We start from the raw sequence: 14,934 nt of genomic DNA, 5'->3' as shown, positions 1-14,934 counted from the left end.
GTGTTAGCACTAGAATTAATGCAAATGTTACGATTCATAGTTGTTGTAAAAATGGCATTGTGCACTATAATGATCATACAGTATATATGATTGAACAAGGATAAGCAGCACAAACATTCTTTTTAATTTTGTTTTTTTTAGCTTTTGTGTATTTTTCACTAAGGTTGAACTTAATGAGTTTGGATAATAAAGTGTTATTTAACCCAGAGAACATTATTAATGAATGAAACATTAGCATGTTTTGCATACAGTAAAATAGATCACAATTACAATTGTAAAGTGCAGCGTGTCAAAAACAACCGGAAATACACAAAAGCATAAAACAACAAAGAAACAAACAAAATTAAAGTGACACATAAGAAGCAAGAGAATAAATAATAACATTGGAATGTTATGAGAATAAAGTCATGATTTTCAAGAAATATTACTCGAATAAAGTCTGACAATTGCGGCCATATAGTTTTTTTTGTAGAAAAATGCATTCATGCTTGTAATATTACAACTTTATTTTCTTACCTTTACTACGTTTTTTCCGCATGTTCTTGTTTTTCCTCTATTCAAATGTTTTCTCATCATATTTCTCATGTAATACATATTCTTTTGCAAATAACATAGATTGGGGGAAACACAAAAAGGTGGTAATACATACATTTTTCCAATTTTATTTAGTTTAAAGTGTAGCACTAATACTTTTTCATAGAAATCAATCTCCTTAACTTCTTTCTCTATCCGTCCTTTACGTTTCGCTCTCTTTTATTTGCTCTGTCCTGTCGCAGTTGTTCCAGGCGTGTGGCAGCCTCCGAGAAAAAACAAGCAGCGGCACAGAAGCGGACGTCTTCCCGAAGAATGAAAAGACGACAGTGGAGGACAGGTCGGCAAGCAGCGCGAACAAACTCGGCCGTCTGGTGAGTTGAAAACGATTAGACTGTTATTGCTCTCCGAAGGCTGAGTCTGGCCAATATCTCGGGATGTTTTATGGCGCAGAAAGCAGCACTCAGCAAGGACAATTAAATCCCTTTTAATGTTTATTTCACCTTTCAACTCATGAGGTCAAGACCATTTCTTGTTCCCATGTTTGAATGGAACGTCATGATGGGGATTTGGGGACAAAGAAGAAGAAAAGGCCATCTGCTTTCCTCTACTCTCCTCCAGGTCACTGATGTAACCGTGAGACTGAGGGACATGCAGCCATATTGGATTTCTCTTCCAAGAATGCTGTGTAGCGACAGAGTGGCCACCGGTGCAGGCGCTGAAGACAGGTGCTGGAACGGCATGAATCGGGCCAGGTATGGAATAGAAGCATTATCTCAGGCATTAAAGCGCTCTCTTAAATGCTCTCTAAGCCTTAAAACCTGGCTCTGTAGTAGCGAGTGGGGATTTAGTGGGTTTGCGAGAACCATTTAACCCTTTAGATTTAAGGTGGTTCACCTTTTGATGAGTTAAACTGCTTTACATTCTGTTCAAGCTATTAGATCAAACTGCAGAATCACCTAAAGGCCCAGGAATAATCTTTTCTTGAAGGATTTGTTGAAAAATGTTTTTTTTTTTTTACTGTGCCCTTCAAGAGGAATCTCTAAAACAATCAGCTACACTCACATACAATGTGTTCTGATGATTTCCCATGGGAAATAATGTAAATGAGCTGTTCAAAAAAACTTAAGTGTACCATTCTTCACGTAATACAAATATAAAGACAAGTGAACCACTGTATAATGGCAATGGTCATGGTTCAATTTGTTTTGAACATGCATACAAGTTACATCGGAATACATCACACAGTATAATAAAACAACATAAAACAAAAATAAAGTAGACCCTCCTTTTTTAAGACATAGTAGTGCAGCAGCCAGACCCTTTTGTACATTTGAATAGGTTTCATTTCTGGTTCCATGGTTATCATAAGTTTTACTCTTGACGATCATTGATATCGTTCTGTGGTGGTATTAAATATACTGCTCAAAAAACTAAAGGGAACACCAAAATATCACATCCTAGATCTAAATGAATGAAATATTCTGATTAAATATTTTGGTCTTTACATAGTTTAAATGTGCTGACAACAAATTCACACAAAAATTATCAACTGAAATCAAATTTATTAACTCACGCAGGTCTGGATTTGGAGTCACACTCAAAATTAAAGTGGAAAAAGACACCGCCTGTTGTCTATTCCATTTGCTCAACAGCATGTGAAATTGGTTGTCAATCTGTGTTGCTTCCTGAGTGGACAGTTTGGATAACAGCGCAGCAGTTTTGTGTGTGAATTGAGTGTTTCTTGTATTTTTCTGAGCAGTGTATGTATACAGTATACTGTGTCTGTATCAAACAGTTTGATCCAGTAGTCTGCTCAATACTACGATGAATCCAACAATAGTGTAACCCAGCAGTGCCCTAACGTTTTCCACCAAGGGCCACATAGTGTAAAAATCAAAGGATGCAGGGGACCCACTCTAATATTTTTATATTTTGTAAAAAGGCTAAAAAAAATGTTTTTTGGGGTTTAATTTTACTTTCTACAATGTGCCAGGCCCCCATAAAAAAATGTACCGCGGTCGACACCGCTGCTGTAACCCAAGTCACAAACGTCACATCAGCTGACATCAAAGTCGCTGTTGTTCCTCAGCGGCAAAGATGAAATCCTTGCCAGGCGAAAGCACTTAGTGGCTCCGGATAAAAATAACTCTGTGGTAAGGCGCACATACGTACGATAACAGTCCTCATAACATTTCTAGCGATACGTTCCATGCGAAACCTTAAAATAAGTCAACTGCACCGTGCATGTCCCGAACTCCATTACGGAAATGCGTTTCTCTACATTTTTCATATTATTTTATGATTAATTGACAAAACATTTTTATGACTGACGTTTTTTTATGTGTTGCCTTTACTTGGGCTTGTATTGTCATTTCGTTCACTGGTAAACAAGTGGTATTCATGCATTCTAGGTACCTTCCCGAGGTCATCGGTGACGGTTTAGCGAGCCAGATCAACAACCCTGAAGTGGAGATCGACATCACTAAGCCCGACATGACAATAAGGCAGCAGATAATGCAGCTGAAGATCATGACACACCGCCTGAAGAATGCTCTCAACGGCAACGACGTGGACTTCCAAGATACCAGTGAGTACATCTTACCATTCACTTATGAAGAGGAGTTTGTGACATATTATAGAAATATACAGTATATTAGCTACAGGAGAGGAGCAAAATATGAGCGTATGATGCATTACATGCAGTTCTACACCCCTGTAAACAATAGCCACCGTAATAAAAATGCAAGCAGGGCTAAAGTAATCCAATAAAACTGCTACTGTATGCGGAGAAAGAACGCTGAGAGGAAGACAAAAGAAGCTGTTACCAAACAATTCACGGTTTCATTTGAAAACATGGGAGCAGGGTGAGCAACAAAGCCTTATTGTCACCCAGCATCAGCCTCTGTCGGGCTTCTCACAGTACGCTCTCTCCAGCTGCCTCGCTGCAAAGCCTAAACAGGAGATTTAGCAACTCAAGTTGGCCGCGGCAGGCAGAAATCGAACGCAGCTGACCTTCCCAGCAGCTCCCTCGCAGGACACGAGCACACTCAACTACACAGTCCAGAGGGCCGGTCAAATGGTCTTCAAGGAATATTTGTGGCCAAAAATCCGTTCCTTCAAAGTGTTTTTGTGTTCAAGCCAAAGGAAAAGAGCCAGGATACAGAAAATAGGTGCAGATGCTCTGGACTAAGGCTAGGAATCTCAGGGTACGTCACGATACCGTACGATTCTTATATTTTGCAGCATAATTTAACCAGAGTCGAAACAGCAAAAGTGCAAAAACAATGTTTTTATTTGATGCAACACAACTGTAAACACGAGTTTAGTTTACGTGTCTGACAAACAGTGAGACTAATTTCAACTTATTCAGAAACTACAGACTCCTAACGTTTGGTCTTAACAATTATGACTTGCTGTACATCTGATCAAAATAATCTATCTGTGACATTTAACGCCAACGAAATGCATTAGCTAGCGCTAGCTCAAAGCTAATTTACATTGGAAATTCCATACAAGACGTGGTGATTTCAAACACCTCCGGCTATGACAACTAATTATAAATGTCGATGTACATTACACTTACGCAGATGATGCATAATAAGCATAACATGCTTTCAGGCAGCTCAACAAGAGATATCATGACACATCGCACGTCCCAAAAATATGCCGAAAAAATGTCTGTCCCCATACGAACAATAATTGAGAACCACTGGCTTATAGTGATGTGCGGATCCATATTGAAATATCGATACTTCTGATATCAGTTCTTCACGCCCCAATATCGATTCTCAAATCAAAATATCGATACTTTTGATACTTCAGTCATTGAATGTATGTCTGAAACGCTTGTCTGTTGAAACGATGGCCAATCCAAATGCGTGAATTATGAATAGTTCTTTAAAATGAGTCATTTATTTTAAAGGTCTTATTGGCTTCCTTATTTTCTTTTCTATTGTTGAAAATACCATTTTCACGTATTTTATATGATTTTGTCCTCCGTTGTTTCTGTTAGCTTGATAACTGAAAATCACCCTGCAACCTCAGTATAGTTCAGGGTTCAAACGAAATAAATAAATTAATCTGATGTCTGAAATACACTACTTTTTCAAATTAGCCGGACACATTAGGTGAATTTGCATAAAGTATCGGTATCGCCGCTATAAGCCTGAATTATAATCAGTATCAGATCGTAAACAAAATCAGGGGTGTCGCGACTGACATAAACTCTCTTCATTGAACAACACAACATTTAGCGCTTGAATAGAAAAGTCAACATTTCTCTAACTAGCATTCGAAGGAAACGAGCGACAATACGAGCCTCGACAACAAAGCTTTTGACTGGTGTTGAACAGGAGGTGAGCAGACATCCACCAGATTGTGACAAGCTCAATGAGATGCTTGCAATATTGACAATGAATGAATAAAGAGGAGGATAACAGACTTTGATGAAGGAACAGAGGATGAAACGCAGATGCATGAATTAGATGCAGAGGCTGCATCAGCACAGGACTACCAGCATCATTTTCCTGTTGAATGAACCTGCTAGTGCGGGCTTTCCACATCACAATGTGTTTCTGTTGTTAGCATTAGCTATTAGCGTCCCACATGGATGACCTCTCTTGTTAATCTTCACAATTCCCAGGTTTCGGCACCAAATGTTAGGCAATCAAAGCGTATTTGCTTGATACCCAGTCAGATGATTCTCTTATGAGCATTTGTTTACTATGAAAGTTGTAGAAACTTACATATGAGGAGAGAGACATTTGCTTCATCACTGTGCCTGCATACAATCAAGATGGAATACACATGCTGTGTTCACTTCCTGTTAACGGATTCCAAAATAAAACACGTCTTCCAGTTGGAGAATCTGTCCACAACGTTCATAATGACAGTGTTACTGTGAGAAGGGGGTAGACCAGTAATGAAGTCCCAATGCGATGTGTGACCACGGCCGAGACGGTATGGGGAGTGGTTGGCACAGGCCGGCCGGTGGGCGATGGGAGGGCTTACTTGTAACGCAGACACAGCAGGCCGCAACAAACTCTTTGACATCAGCGGTCATGGCCGGCCACCAGAACCTTTGGGCCACTACAAATTGGGTCCCTCAAACTCCTGGATGGCAGGACACCTTAGCGGCGTGACCCCACTGCAGCACTTCGGCTCTTATATGGGCTGGAACGAACAGTCTTCCCTCCTGGCATCCCTTTGACGGATCCATGCAAGCTACGGCCTCAGTCACTCGCTTTTCCACCTCCCACTGGAGTGCCCCCGATACCCTGGCTGCAGGTACAATAGTCCCTGGATTCTTGTCCACCTCCGCCGGGCCGAAGACTCTTGATAGGGCGTCGGACTCCGCGATCCTGGTCTGTATGTTCTAGAAAAGTTGAATCTAGTTAGGAATAATGACCAACGTGCCTGTTGGGAGTTAAGCCTCTGAGCAGTACAGATATACGCAAGGTTCTTACGCTTCATGATTACTACAAATATCTGGGCAGCACTCTCCAGCCAATGTCTCCTCTCCCACAGCGCAAGAACGATGGCCAGCAGCCATCATTGCCTACTGTTGCGGTCATAAACTTCGCCGAGCTAAAACTCACCTCTGAACGCCCTCACTTCCTGCCTGCTCGCCACTCACCTCCCCTAGGGAACACATTTACAGCGATACACACCAGCATAAGTCTTATTTTTGGCTTAAATGGCTTATTTACTCTTATTATGGGTAATTAGTCTTACTACTATATTGGGTAATGTGAGTGTCAAGGTGGCTAAAGGGGTGTTAGTTCATGTCTAGAGGGCTCTAATAATGTTAAAAAATCATAATTAGAAGGTTGTAAACAAATTTTCTATGCTCTAACTACAAATCCTATTTTGTCACACTCCTACGCTGGACTAATGACTGTCTTGCACGATGGAGGATTGAGAACTATGAAGAACTGACAACTTATCTTGCAGGCTGCAGATAAGCTTTGTAAGAATGTTTCCCCTCCTCATGTTCTGCCCTTGTGTCCACAGGTGATGATGCCAGTGGTTCTGGAAGCGGCAGTATTTGCGCCGACGAAGTTTGTTCCCGGGGACCTCGCCTCGTTGTGCCCATGACGGAGCAAGCCGAGGTGTACTACCCTCCAGAAAACAAGAAGGTGGTGACAAACTCAACCAATCAGAGCCTGCCCTGCATGGTCACCTATCTGCTCTCGCTGCTGGTTTTGCTGCTGCGGCGATAATTGGCGGTGTGGAGAGCGCCACCATGCTTGGACTGAGGTCGGGAGGGACTGGGTTTGGGCTTTGTGAGGGTTCTAAAACGGTGAGGGAGGAGTTGAGATGTTTGGGTGTTAGTTACTTTGCCAAAACGACACATTATACAAAGAACTTGGACGAATTAATTTAGTGTTCGGATGAGAAGAAATGACAAAAAAGCGCTCTTGTCTTTCATGTCTCGCTATAATACGACACCATTAGAGCTGATCATCTTATCTTTTTATGTTTATGGTGTAATTGGAAATCTAACAGGGAGAGGGAGACACTAAATTCCTCCTTTTAACAGCACTTAGTGATTTGGTGGTATTATTTATTTGTCAATGACTGACAATAGACCCCACAGTGGATTCATTAATCACTCCCCGATGTTACTATAGAAGCGCAACCTTAGGCAAGCTAACCTGGCGGCACAGCCTTTTGATTCATCAATCCTCAGCATCAGCACTTCAAAGGTAATAATAGCGATGATTCATTTAAAGTGGGAGCAACCTGAGCCCACTCGTGCTCAAGCCATGCCTCTTTTCACACTCCCACGGCAAGAGCCAGGTCAGGTCTCAAATGACAGCAACCTTCTGGGCCCCCTCACCCTGTCGTCACAGCCAAGGCTTTGCAGGTCAGAATTTTGGCTATCAGAACAGAAGCAGTAGGGGCAGGAAGACAAAATGCGCCCATGCAAAGAGCCATGGTTACCGTAATTTGCATTTTAATTGCACAGATGATGACCCAAACAGTCAGTTCGGTGGAAATCTATCGCGAGGGGATTATTTTGCCACCTCTTTCCTTTATTGTCATGACCTTTAAGCCATCCAGTGTACGCATTTTTTAAAGAAATATAGTCACTCTCAAGTTGTGGGGAAGAAGCTTGAATGGTAAAATGTCAATAATGACGGTACAGAATTGTAAGAAACGCATTAGAATGACATTGTTTGACAAAGAACAGGATGCATCATTGCTTCTGTTGCACACTGGAACAATCCACTTTAACTTAACATAAAACAACAGTTTCAGGAATTGTGTTTGGTAGATTACTTCTCTTAACAGCAATCTGTGCCAAAACATTCAAAATCACAGGAAAACCTGTTTATTACCCTGTAAATGATGCCCCATTTGCAAGAAACATGCATGGATGCCTGGTCACACACTGCTGTGGGACGGCAGTCCGCTTCTCAAGCAGGACGTCAGGCAAAAAGGTTGTGGTGGTCGCGCAAACACCAACATAACACCCAAGCTGACCCCACAAGTGTTTAGTTGGATGTTTGTTTCATGCATGTTTGCCTGGTCACACACTGCTGTGGGGAGGCAGTCCAACAAGGTTGTGGTGGTCACGCTCGCACCAAAAGGCTGTAACACCCAAGCTGATCCCACAACTGTTTAGTTGGCTGTTTGTTTCCTTTTTAAATGATGACTGGTCACACACTGATGTGGGACGGCAATACAGGAAAGCAGAACGTCAGCTGTCAAGCTGCCCCCACAAGCCTTCAGTTGCATTGGTGACAGGCCATTCCATTCTTTCAACCACCAAATTGTGGAGGTAGTCTTTGATAAACACAATGCGGTCCTCCTCATCCCACAGTAGGGGTGTCATTTAAAAAGGAACTAAACAAATGAATTATTAAAATTCCCTATTACAACACCTGAAGATCCATATGAGACATCAGGAGTTCTGTCAACAAGCACATTTTAAAAAAAGAATCGCTGCGTGTGTGTGTGTGTGTGTGTGTGTGTGTGTGTGCTGGTGTGTGCTGGTGTCTGTGTGTGTGTGAGAGTCCCTCCATTTAAACTTCTGGCTTCCATCACTTTGTCCGGTGTTGGGGTTCAATTTTGGCATTTAGAAAACAATCACGTCGGAGATAGAAGCACCACATGGGGCTGATTGTTTTATGTATTTTTTGTGCAGCCCCTTGAAATAAATAATTAGAAATCGAATGTGAGAGTAAGCATGAATCCTTCTAATCAACGACAAGGAGACTCCCAACTGTGCTGGTGACATTCCAATTCGAATACCACTTCTGTCTGTTTACTTGCCGCTTCACAGTGTGAGCGTTTGATTTCTTTCATCGTTGCCTCCTTCTCCTTTTTCAATTCTACTCAAAGCTGTCCCGCTCCCCTCCTTTTTTTTTTTTTTAATTAAAGAGAACCTGCACTTTTTATGAGGCCAATAAGTGGCGTTGTCTGCACAAAGACATCACAAGACGAGGCGATCAATACGCAAGGTCAATACCCTCTAGAAAATGACTATTGATTAAGAGGATGAGTATATGCAAATAAGTATGACTCTGTGAAAAGTCTCCTGTTCAACTACCGTATTGACCTGGATATAAGACCACCCCGCATATAAGACGACCCGTTTTGGGGGAAAATATTCTTGAAAACAAAATCAAAAACAAAAAAAAACATATTTTCAATATCAAAAAATGATATAATTCTTAGCTGCTGGACAGTTGCCTCATTGATGATCTTAAAATGAGCATTCTCCGTCGTTTGCTCACTCGCCCAACCTTTGACGCACCTTTTTCCATTGGGTCTTTGTGTTGCCAGGTCACAGTTGCATGTAAGTGACAGGAAGAAAAGCTCTGATACTCTTGAGGAGATGTTGTTTGACACCACCTCGTCTGCATGTATAAAACTCTAGTCTCCAATGTTTTTTTCAGATTGGTTTTCTGAGGAGAAAACGTTATCTTATATTTGGGTCAGTACGGTATAAACGCAAAACAATATGATGTTCAATACCATTTAAACCAACCAATGATACACTTGAGTGTGACTCAATTCTGAGGGACAATAAACATCAAAGTGAACTTTTTGGGCTTGTTTTTATGTACTTTTTGTTGTTCTTATCAGAAATCTATGGTGAGGAGAAATGTCAGAAAGAGGTTTAAAAAGAACAATGCAGATGTCTTGTTTGCTGTTGTATCTACAAAAAAAAAAAAACAACAACCTTCAAAATCGTCAATTATATACATTGTAAGATTTTCAGATTGTGTCCCGTTTCTTTCTTTAGCAGGCAAATGTGCAGCAATGATGGAATTGTGGAGTCTGTCATCACACAACATGGAGAAAAATGTATCAAACTGTTGCCATTATAAAACATTGAACTGTACGATGTGTTAAGTAACATAATTTTTGAGTGCCGTACAAGTGCAAAAAAAAAAAAAAATGTTTACCACATACGCCTGAAACGCAAAGAACAAATCCTCTCTGAAGCTGTTTCTAATTGGGTTTACTTGAGCAGGAGCCTATGAGAGACAAACTTAATGTTGTTACACAAATTGCGTCTGTGTCACACAAGATTGTTTTGGGACTCGGGTGCAGCACCAGCAGCAGTGTGGGTTGTTACCTAAGAGAAGAAGGGGGCACAGGTTATCTAACATAAGCTCTTTACTGACGATGACGCTTCCACGGTTGCAAATAGTCGCACTGCCATCTAGCGGACGATTGACATTAGTGCCTTTTAGCGGTAATCCTCGAGGAAAGAACTATTTCATTATTATCGAGCTATTTTGGAAAAAGACATTAGCAGCTCTGATAGGAAATGAGTCTTGGAAAATGAGTGTAATTTTAACCTCCTTTTTCACACCATGTAAGATATATGAGCATTGCTGCACAATGATGAAAACAAACATAACTATTTAGTATTCACAATAAATAAATACAAAAAAATAGAATAAACAATTTGACTTTTTTCCCTTTTAACTATGAAATGAAATTAGAATTATTTTAGAAACAATACACATGTACACATGCATAGTTCATATTATTAGGATGACTGTTATTAGCAGTAGTACTGTGATGTGATGTGTGACTGTGATGTGTCAAATGTTTGTGCACTCGTTTTACTGTTAATGTCTGGGAAGCTGCGTCAAGTCAAACTTTTAATACTAAGATGTGATACTAATATTGTTAATATTATATAAATAATCAAAAATCACCGGCCACAATGTTAGGTACACCTGTATTTTCTAATGAGAATCAGTGCAAACATCAATGCCTTCATTTAATTATTTTCCAAATATTATCTTTGGTTTTTACACATTTTTCATTCAATGGTCATTTTTAGACTATTTTAACTTCATATTTTATGGGGTGTTTATTTTATACTAAATATAAAATTTATACTACTATAAAATTTAAACATTTTGTATGTTCGTTTTTTAATACGTTTGAATTAAAAGTGAATTCTATTATTTTTTGATGATTTATTTAATTTACATATTTATTTATTTTGCACATTTTGATATTTTCATTCTAGTTCCTAAACTTCTTTGCGTCATACTGAAATGTGTTCTAACCTTGTAAATACTTAATACGGTCACCTATTGGATATCTTCATTTGTTCCTATTACTCCTATGATCCTAGTACTCTTACTCTCTCATACAAACAACTACTGTATATTTGGTTATTTATACCAGTAGGCTTCCTTCGTGGAAACTACTGTATATGTAACTGCAATGGCCCATTCCAGTCACCAGAGGGTGCTGTGGCATAGCCAACATGAAACTGAGCATTTGTGTTAGCCCACGTGTGTCAAACTCGTGCCCAGGAGGGCCGAGACGCTGCAGGTTTTCTCTCCAACCAGTTTCTTCAGCAGGTGATTTAATTGATGAGCTCCTTCCCTCAAACTGAAGGTGCTGATCATTAAAATCACCTGCTTTAGTGACTGGCTGGAAAGAAAACCTGCAGTGTCTCGGCCCTCCATGGCACGAGTTTGACACCCCTGGGTTAGTCCATTCTGTTACAACAAATAAAATAAAGTTAATGTATGCTTTTGTTAGTAATAATTTTTTAGCAGCAGATTGGCATTTGAAAAGTCCTGCAGGAATTTAGTTCATCCACTATGGGCTGAATAATAGCCTTTGACCTTTAACCTTCTTAAATATTATGAATACAACGGAGGAAAAGGTGGAGTTTTCCTGCAAATTAATCCCTTGGAAACAAAAGTTCTGGAAGCGTGTTTATTTTTTTAACAGTACTCCCAGTGCCATCTAGTGGATAATAGGTGTCATCACATGTTTGGAGAGCTGAAAGCTACAAATGGACACCAAAATGAGTGTCTCGAGCGTTGCTAGAGACACTATACAGAGCTGCTTTCACTTGGGGAAGCGTTGCAGGGCCCTGACGTAATTTTTATTGAATTTCTACAACTCCTTGACACATATAATAGTGCATATAGGCAGTGTCAAACGAAGACATGAACAACATCGGAATGCCGATCCATCATTATTACATCACTGTTTGGCGTGTGTGGTACAAGGCAGTGTGCTAGCATGAATTAACTTGAGACAAATGTACACATTAGCACTCAATAAGTCAGCAAAACTTACCTTTATGCATTCCCACATAGTATCAGCATTTGACACCAAATATGAGGTGAAAGAAAAATGGTAAATATACAGTAGTAGTCTATCTGTGCGACATGAGATAAAGTTAGCACATGCACAGTGGACATGCGTCAAGTGAGATGGATGTAACAGAGAGAATCCGGCCACTTTTCAAAATAAAACAACATGGAAATTATGTTTTCGTTCTGTGCGACCCGGTACCAAATGACCCGCGACCCGGTCTAGATGGCTAGTGGGGTGGCCATGGCCATCACTGACCAGCTTGTAGCTCCACCACTGCTACGTATTAGAGCAATTAATAGCTGAGAAGTGTGCCGAGGACATGCATTGAATGCATAGTTTCTGACTGTGCTCCCCATCATGGCGGACAAACTCGCACAGGGGATAATATGGAAGTGGATTCCCATCGGCAGTCTTGTTTTAACTCTTGACTCCTTGGTTTCCATGCCCACTCATGCTGCTACAGAGCGCTTCGAATATTAACAGATTCATGTGCTGAATCACGCTTCAGAACTTAATTCAAAGTCAACATAGTGAGAAGACTTGACCGGAAGCGACCAAAGTAATCATGGAAAACTTACCTACCCCTTACAGTTCATGCAAGACGCGGTTTTATTGACAGCTCCTCCCCAAAATAGGCAGCTCTCTTCTGCTGTCCCACGGAATATTCTGGGCTGCATTGAAATGCATCAAGGCGGCCTGCAGTTCTTTGGATGTCGTTGTGGGGTCTTTGTGACCTCTTGGATGAGTCGTTGCTGCGCTCTTGATGTAATTTTGGTTGGCCCGCCACTCCTGGGAAGGTTCACCACTGCTCCATTGTTTTCACCATTTGTGGATAATGGCTCTCACTGTGGTTTGCTGGAGTCCCAAAGCTTTACAAATGGCTTTATAACCTTTTCCAGACTGATGGATTGCAATTAATCTCAGCTAAATTATCCTTTAACCAGGGTGAGGGAATCACTTTTTCCACACAAGGCCATGTAGGTTTGGATTTTTTCCTCTCTTAATAATAAAACGTTTCATTTAAAAACTGCATTTTGTGTTCCGTTGTGTTGTCATTGACTAATATTTAAATTAGTTTGATAATCTGAAACATTTAACTCACTGACTGCCAGCCATGTTCAGAGCAGAGAGCTCCATACTGCCAGAGTTTTTGGGCATTTTTGCTGGACTTTCAAGACCCACCGAATATTGACTTTTAGGACTACATAAACATTGAAACTGTCTAACGAAACTTTAGATGTCTTTCATCAGAAAAAAACTTTCTTTCAAGCCTTTTTGGGTCTTTAGATATTGGCGGTAGAACATAGTGTAGTTTCAGCAAAAACACCTGATTTTGACCAAAAAACAGAAACAAGTTTTTTTGCACAGAATCTCCCACCTGTGTGTGCATGCATCAGTGTGTTTCATGTGGAGGGAGGGGCCAGTGATGATGATGTATTTGGCCTGTATGTATTTTCCTGTCTCCCTCTGTTTTTGCAACACTAAATGTTTCTTCTGTTTGTTGCTTTGCGTGTTCTCTTCCTGGCATCTGTGTGAGGTTGGTAGTTTGTGCAGAACCATCTGTCTTAGGCCAGGAGGGAGTAAAAAAAAAAAAAGCCATAGTGTCTATGAAAGCATGAAGGAAAGGACAATGAGTGGGATAGGCTGTCACTGAGAGCAGACAGCTTGTGATGAGCTGTCAGCCTGCTTTTCTTTCTCCTCATTAACAAGTCCGCCTCCTAAATGTTACCAAAAAGTACTTCATGAGTCTCTCCAGTGGGTTAGCTCATGATAACATGGCTGGGTATTGAAAACAAAACAATTTGGCTTGTGTCAAAAGTTGGCAATGTCAAGGCACCTTTATTTGCGGGAGGTGGATGTTGAAATGCTAAGGAAACACGAGGAGGTCGTGCGGTTAATGGAAAACGCTCTTAAACGGTACTTGTGAAAGAAAGCAGGTGAAGGACCAGGAACCCCATTAACCTCATGTGTGATTAGAGCAAATTAATGTTTATCAGCATCACATCATAACACACACTGTAAGCCACACACTCTACTACCCCCGTAGGAAATAATAGATATCGATATACTGAACAGTAGAACCTTGGTTAGCATCATTAATTTGTTCCAGGAAGGCCTACTTTAACCGAAATGGACACTAACTGAATACATTTTCCCATAAGAAATAATATAAATCCAATTAATCCATTCCAAAAAGCCAAAATGTTAACACAAAACACGTCTTTATAGTTTTACAGTTATAGTTTTACATGGAGAAAACAATTCGAAATGCGCATAAATACATATAAATGATGAATGAAAAGGATAAATGAACATTTAAGTTGGAGACGTTGATTGAAGACATGATTCTTGATGTGACTGTTCCTAAAGACACGATGTGGCAGCGAGAAACCAAACCACAACACCAGCTGCTTTGCTGTGAGTTATTTCTTGAATTCAATAGTTTTCCTCCCCTCAATAACCCAAAATAGAGCTAAAGAAAAATTGCAAGTGCCAGTATTTTGATAAAGACAGCGAGAAACACTATTGAAGTCAAAAAATAACTCATGACAAAACAGGAAAATGGTGTCCGTGTGGTTTAATTCATCATATATATTTGTTTAGAATTGTTTTGTTAAAACTATAATGGTCCATCCATCTGTTTTCTTCCACTTATCTGGGTCTGTGTTGCAGGGGCAGCAGTCTCAGTAGGGAAGTCCAGACTCCCGGTTCCCGGCCACCTCTTCCAGTTTCACCAGGAGGACACCAAGGTGTTCCCAGGCCAGCTGTGAGACACAATCCCTCCAGCATGTCCTAGGTCTG

General features: G+C 40.5%; 1 protein-coding gene across 1 annotated transcript in view; it reads left to right on the top strand.

The window, feature by feature from the left end:
- Window positions 1-10,775, top strand: part of gpc1b (glypican 1b) — a 114,549-nt gene extending 103,774 nt beyond the window's left edge. The window contains exons 7-10 of the mRNA XM_054758623.1: window positions 777-905; window positions 1,153-1,286; window positions 2,946-3,121; window positions 6,547-10,775. Of these exons, the coding sequence (XP_054614598.1) occupies window positions 777-905; window positions 1,153-1,286; window positions 2,946-3,121; window positions 6,547-6,755 (648 nt within the window). The 3' untranslated portion in view covers window positions 6,756-10,775. The remainder of the gene's footprint in view (window positions 1-776; window positions 906-1,152; window positions 1,287-2,945; window positions 3,122-6,546) is intronic.
- Window positions 10,776-14,934: the final 4,159 nt, after the last annotated feature.

The sequence above is a fragment of the Dunckerocampus dactyliophorus genome, chromosome 2 (assembly GCF_027744805.1).
Source record: "Dunckerocampus dactyliophorus isolate RoL2022-P2 chromosome 2, RoL_Ddac_1.1, whole genome shotgun sequence".
Taxonomy (NCBI): Eukaryota; Metazoa; Chordata; class Actinopteri; order Syngnathiformes; family Syngnathidae; genus Dunckerocampus; species Dunckerocampus dactyliophorus.
The sequence above is the reverse complement of the archived record's forward strand: the minus strand, read 5'-3'. Positions and strand labels throughout refer to the sequence as shown.